The following is a 7128-nucleotide window of genomic DNA, read 5'->3' on the forward strand; positions in this document are numbered from 1 at the left end:
GTATTTAAATATTATAAGTATTTTATATCAATGAGATAATCATTATTATTTAATATTTAATCATATTAATCATTATTAATCAGCCTGGTGTTGGCTTAGCGGTTAGGGTGCTGGCTTGGGATCCTAGGATCCTGCGTTCGAATCCCGGTCTGATCGCTAAATTAACACCAGGGGGGTTGACTCAGCCTGTCATCCTTCCGAGGTCGGCAAATTGAGTACCAGCTTGCTGGGATGAATGATCCCGGTGTGTACCCCGGCTTAGAATAGGTACACCGTATCCCTGCGCATCGTAAGAGGCGACCAAGGGTTGGCGCCAGGAAGGGCATCCGGCCATAAAAACATTACCTCAAACAGGGAACCATGATTGTCATGGGACCCGCAAGGCTAACCCCTGCTGTAGCGGGGAAAAATGGCCTTAAAACAATCATTCATTCATTCATTCATCAATCATTATTAATCATTAATTATTTAATAAGATAAATATCAGTATTTTAATATTAATTTAAGATATCAGTATTTTAATATTATTTTAAAGTATCAGTATTTAATATCAGTATTAAATATATTTCATTTTAATAAATATTTAATAAAATAAATATCAGTATTTAATATCATATCAGTATTTTAATATTATCAGTATTTTATATCAATAAGATATTCATTATTATTTAATATTTAATCATATTAATCATTATTAATCATTAATTATTTATTAAGATAAATATCAGTATTTTAATATTTTATATATTAATTTAATATTTAATATATCAGTATTTTAATATTATTTTTAAATATCAGTATTTAATATCAGTATTTAATAAATATTTTATGAAATAAGTATTTAATAAATTTGAAATTTGGAAAATTTGAAATTAGGAATTACAAAATTTGGAAAAATTACAAGTGCAATACTTATTTCACAATTTGAATGATTGTGGCCAAAAACAATCACTTATCCACTGGGCTAACATGGAATAGTCAGCAGAAGGAACTGCAGCCGTAGCAAGAGCCGTTAGTTGAGCAATCCGAGAGTAGCCAGGCAGGAGAAATAAAAGAATAAGCAAAGGCATTGGGCCCAGAACAGGGAAGTCATTTGAGACTTGGTTATAAGTGAGCACTTAAAGCAGTTTTAGATACAGATGACGATCGGCATGGTAGAATAGATTAGAGGTACGCACGCACACCTCTGAACTATCTAGTTTGAATTCTAATCTCGCCCCAGTAGTGGATGGGGACATGCCGGATAAAAGCACCAAAATTTTATCAGGCAATCTTCAGGGCCCCAGCTATGATTCTATAACCGGCGCCAAGCGATACGACCACTCTTATTTGAAATGTTCTATTATTTGTGAAAAAAAATTTTGAAAATTTTGGAAAAAAACATTTTTGGGGTTTTTGGAAAAGAAATGTTTTTATTGCAGAAATGAGAATCTTTTCCGAACATTTTGGTGTAATTGTTTTTAAAATCGAACATCTAGAAGTATTTTAAAACAATATTTGAAAATTAGGTGTCTCAGATGCATTTCCTCAATTTGGAAAAAAATTTGGAAATTTTTTTTTTTTTGGTTTTTGGAAAAGAAATGTTTTTATTGCAGAAATGAGAATCTTTTCCGAACATTTTGGTGTAATTGTTTTAAAAATCGAACATCTAGAAGTATTTTAAAACAATATTTGAAAATTAGGTGTCTCGGGTGCATTTCCTCAGCATCTAAGCTTCAATTCTAGAACCGGCGCCAAACGATCCGAACAGCAAGATGCATGCACAATAGACATTTATATATATTTTATTTAATTACATGCATATTATATTAAATCTGCTATATGTTGAAATTATATCTGCTATATGTTGCTATATGTTGCATGGCAAAAGAAGAGGTGGTCAAGGGAGATTGTATAGACTGGTCCGCCTACCATGCCTCGTTTCAAAACAGTCCTGCTCAAGAAGTAGAAGCTGCCATCACTCAACTTCTGCCTCTCTTCAATGAGAAGGCAGCCACACCTGCAATGATCAAGCATGGAATGGATGTCATCCGTGAATCTACACAGTTCCTGAACCCTGGACAGATTCCAATAATAGCAATGGATGCTCCGCTGTATGCGCTTGCCAAGTTCATTCAGTGACACTGGCCTACCACACACGGTGAAGACCAGTATGTTGTCATGTTCGGCGGACTCCACCTGGAGATGGCGGTGTGGAAGACACTTGGAGACTACCTAGACGGATCTGGATGGGCGACAGCAATAAACCAGGCAGGCATAGCCTCTGCTGGCACAGCTGAATCCTTCCTGAAGGCATCACACCTGACGAGAACCAGGCATGCCCACCAGGTCAGTGCTCTGGCACTCTCCAAGCTGCAAAATGATGCCTACCTGAAAGGAGCTGCTGGTGCAGCAACTGAAGATAGGACAGAAGAGGACTGGAAACAAAGCATGATCACGAAGAGTCCAACCTTTCAGTACTGGGACACCATCCTGAGGATTGAGCTCCTGGGACTCACCTTCGTTCGCGCTCACAGAGAAAGAGACTTTCCCCTGTATGTCGAGTCTCTGAAAGCCCTGGCACCATGGTTCTTCGCACTTGACCACCATAATTATGCCAGATGGGTCCCGAACCACATCTGCGACACGGAGAGCCTCCCTCCAACAATCGAAGAGGAGTTTATTGTCAGAGGCAACTGGGTTGTTCAGAAGACAGCCAGAAGGTTATCCAGCATTCCGATCGACCAAGCCCATGAACAAAATAATGAGCTTGTGAAGGGCCCTGGAGGAGCAGTCGGCCTGACTGAAAACCCACCAGACTTCAAGAAGTGGATGATCGCCGGACCTGAGCAGGCACGCATTCTCACTGAGTTTGAGCGGGAGTACACTGCCATCTCAGAAGATGAACGCCAGCACCACGAAGAAGGTCTGTCTGCGCAGAAGACATTTCACGAGCAAACACTGGGCCTTATTCAAGTTATCAATGAGATGAGCAACCCGTTCCTAGATGAAGGAAGCGAGCTGATTGCACTCGACACGTGGCATGTGATTGAAGAATCTGTGGCCAACACTGTGCATACCATAGAAGAAGTGGGAAAGGCTCAGTACGACAGCTACAACAAGGCTATCATCACTGAACGAAGGCAGTCCATCCATGAGCCTGTGAAGAGGAACTCATTGCCTCTCTTCAGGTCACCATCCAAGAGGAAGAGGAAGCAGTCAGAGGATGTTTCCCTGTTGAAAGATGAAAGACCTCTTCTCTCGTCTGTACATAGTTGCTCAGAACAGGGATACAGATATGGGAACCTTCTTCCAGCATGAAAATCATCCGCACCCCCCTTCTCTATCTGAAAGCGGAAAACTGCGCCAAGGAAAGAAGTCAGACCTCATTGGTATACTTGTGCAAGAACCACAAAACTCTGCAAGAACCATTTCCAAATTGAGGAAATGCACCCGAGACACCTAATTTTCAAATATTGTTTTAAAATACTTCTAGAAGTTCGATTTTAAAAACAATTACACCAAAATGTTCGGAAAAGATTCTCATTTCTGCAATAAAAACATTTCTTTTCCAAAAACCCCAAAAACAAATTTTCAAAGAAATTTCCAAGAATTTTCCAAGAAATTTTCAAAATTGAGGAAATGCACCCGAGACACCTAATTTTCAAATATTGTTTTAAAATACTTCTAGAAGTTCGATTTTAAAAACAATTACACCAAAATGTTCGGAAAAGATTATCATTTCTGTAATAAAAACATTTCTTTTCCAAAAACCAAAACAAAAAGTTTTTTCCAAAATTTTCAAAAACAAATTCACAAATAATAAAAAATTTCAAATAAGAGTGGTCGTATCGCTTGGCGCCGGTTATAGAATCATAGCTGAGACCCTGAAGATTGCCTGATAAAATTTTGGTGCTTTTATCCGGCATGTCCCCATCCCTTTGAAATTCGGTGCTAAGCTGCCCCACTATATAAACTGTCATCCTGAATGAAAATGGCACCCACTCCCTTCCCAATTCCTCTCTCCTCCAAGAGAAACAGTGCTGTTCAATGCAATGCTGGGAGCCAAGTAGCTCAGAGATATACGTACTTATGCTACATCCGACTGGTGGAAAAGGCTCCAAAATTTTCAAGTACTCACCTGACTAATTCATCTCTTTTAAGAAACTAAACTGCCAATATAATAGCTTAATTCTCACTTCTTAGAGCATCATATATTATGAACTAAAACTGTCAACATCAAACAGAAAGCACCATATTATCCTGCAAGTGCATTGATTTTCTAAAATGTTAACCGAGTTTGAGAAACTGGTACAGTATTTCCTAAAGTACCACAAAATGTCATGGTTAAAGAGTTTACATTAGTTTGTTATTTTGTATTAAAATTATTTTGTACTTACTTCACTTGCTGGTATCTCGTAAATGAACTCGGAATTGCAGGAATTCCTGTTGCATGCGCGGCCATTGTAGACACTTCCCAGCTTTGCCTTAATAACCTGCTGTGTGTAGCAGGAAGAAAGTAAAGGTGAAAGAGCTACAAAGACCATGAAACACATGCGACTCCAACCCACCATCATTACCCAGTGAATTTCTTGATGCTACTGTTCGCATGAAGTTCTTGTATTAAAAAGGAGGAAATGCCACCAGAAACCCCATTTCCCAGAATCGGACTAATAAGGAACAAATGATTTTGTAATTATGGTCTTTCTCAATACTGTGGTTCATGTAAACATTCCTTCAAACCATAGAACTCCCTTGGAATTGTTGCGTAGTGGTATGGTGCCCTCCATGAATATTGGAACAGTGAAGTCAAATTTGTTATTATTGCTATATAATCAAGAAATTTGGATTTGAGATCAAAATATGAATATGAGGCAGGAGTACCAAAGAACAGCTTTTATTTCTTGGTATTTCTGTGCATATATGTTTTACCATTGTAGAATAATAGCACTTTTCTGCCCCCGCCCACCCATTTTAGGTAAGCATAAGTATTGGAACAAATTAACCTAAAGTAAATTTAAGTAGTTCAATAGTTTGTATTTGGTTGCATATCCCTTACATACAATAACTCCATCGAGCCTGTGACCCAGTGACGTCACCAACCTCTTGGTATCTTCCTTTGAGATGCTTTGCCAAGCCGTTACTACAGCCATTTTCAGTTGTTGTTTGTTTTGGGGGTTTCTGACTTGAGTCTCCTCTTCAGCAAGTGAATCGCATGGTCCATTGGATTTAAATCAAGAGATTGACTTAGCCAGTCTAAAACCTTGCACTTTCCCTTGATTAACTCCTTGGTTGCCTGAGCAGTGTATTTTGGATCATTCCCTTGCTGCTTGGTGAAGCATCTCCCAATGAGTTTGGAGGCATTTTCTTGTACATAGGCGGACAAAATGTTTCTGTACACATCCCAATTCATTCTGCTGCTGCCATCATTAGTTACCTCATCAATAAAGATGTGTGAACCAGTTCCAGAGGCAACGATGCAACTCCAAGTCATGACACTACCTCCACCATGCTTCACAGATGAGATTTAGTATGCTTTGGATCATCTGCAGTTCCTTCCTTTCTCCACACTTTCGCCCTTCCATCGCTTTGGTAAAGGTTTATCGTGGTCTCATCTGTCCATAAAACTTTGTTCCCGAACTCTACTGGCTCACCTCTTACTTCTTGGAAAATTATAATGTGGCCTTTCTATTTTTGGTGCTGATGTGAGGTTTCCATCTTGCAGTGTAGCCTTTGTAATTCTGCTATCAAAGACTTCTGCGAACGGTTCATTATGATACTTTCACCCTGCACTCTGGAGGTTTAGTGATTTAACTGACAGTTGTTTGAGGGGTTTTCATCACAGCGATGATGATTTTACCTCAACTGGAACGGGATCTTATGCGATGGCGCGTCATCCATCCATCAGTCCGTCAGTCCGTAAACACTTACAACTTCTTCTCCGAAACCGCTGATGGGATTGTGATGAAACTTGGCACAAATGATATTTGGAATGTTGCGACTAGTTTGTTCATGGCATTAACAAGAGATTGAGGTTTAAGGGGGTCTACCAGGGGTCAAAGTGGATCCAGGTTTGACCCCCTAAAATAGGAATTTGCTATTTCCTCTGAAACTACACACACAATTTTGATGAAACTTGACCACGAACTTCACCATCTGTGATGCACCAAAGTTTGTTCATGGCATTAAAAAATTCTGGCCCTGTGGGGTCTACAGCAGAGGGAGGGTGCGGGGGAGAGGGGGATGGGGGTTTGCCCCCACAAAATAGGTATTTGCTATCTTCTCAGAAACTACACATGCAATTCCGATGAAACTTGGCCACATCCTTCATCACCCGTGAAGTATCAAAGTTTGTGCATGGCATTAAAAAAAATCGGGCCCTGAGGGGTTTACTGGGGGGTTGTCCCGCAAAAATAGGTATTTGCTTTCTTCTCAAAAACTACACATACAATTCCAATGAAACTTGACCACAATGCTCCGTTCATCACCTGTGATGTACCAGGCAATTTTTGTTCCTGGAAATAAAAAAAATCGGGTTCTAAGGAGGTATACAACGGGGGGAGGGGGGGGGGGGTAGGGAGGGGGGGTTGCCCCCCAAAATACGTTTTTTGTTTGTTTGTTTGTTTAAAGTCTTATGATCACATCAGTAAGATTCTACATGCTGCCCTCTCTTCTAGCAACCATTTTAATTGTTTTAAAATACCATGATGCTGTTTTGAATACCTTTAGTCAGTGTAGTATACTGCATTATTCTACCAGGTGAACGCCAGGGGTATTGCCCCTATTTTTCTATCACCAAGAGCAGTTGTTTTCCTTGGCCGACCAGACCGTTGTCTTTTGGTTTGTTTCTTTGTCAAGGCATTCCAAATTGTTGTATGTGCTATGCCTAGTTGTTGTGTTATGGTTCTAATTGAATTATTCTGTTCTTTCAGCTTCCAAATTGCTTTTTTCTTTCATAGACAATTCTCTGGTCTTCATGTTGGTTTATACCTACGGACTCCATAGGCAAAAGCAAAGGCTAAAACCTCGACTCGACATTCACAGCTTTTATGTGTGAACAATCAATGCAACAGGAAACACCTGTCAGTCATATGTTCCAATACTTATGCTTACCTAAAATAGGGGAACTGAACATAATAAGTGCAATTA

The 7128-nt window shown here is 39.6% G+C and overlaps 1 protein-coding gene across 4 annotated transcripts in view; it reads right to left on the minus strand.

The window, feature by feature from the left end:
- The window catches only part of LOC137424922 (SID1 transmembrane family member 1), a 132406-nt gene extending 127755 nt beyond the window's left edge, over positions 1 to 4651 (minus strand). The window contains exons 1-2 of one of the 4 annotated variants that reach the window (XM_078776074.1): positions 4560 to 4629; positions 4380 to 4478 (exon numbers count right to left, since the gene is read on the minus strand). Coding sequence is in view for 2 of the 4 variants with exons in the window: in XM_068112823.2 (XP_067968924.2) it covers positions 4380 to 4556 (177 nt within the window). In the remaining 2 variants the exon portion in view is untranslated. Of the gene's footprint in view, positions 1 to 4379 lie in introns of all 4 variants that reach the window. The other 3 variants (XM_078776073.1, XM_068112823.2, XM_068112822.2) reach the window with 3 other exon arrangements.
- Positions 4652 to 7128: the final 2477 nt, after the last annotated feature.

This window comes from Myxine glutinosa, chromosome 4 (genome assembly GCF_964187855.1).
Source record: "Myxine glutinosa chromosome 4, kmMyxGlut1.1, whole genome shotgun sequence".
In the NCBI taxonomy this organism is placed as follows: Eukaryota; Metazoa; Chordata; class Myxini; order Myxiniformes; family Myxinidae; genus Myxine; species Myxine glutinosa.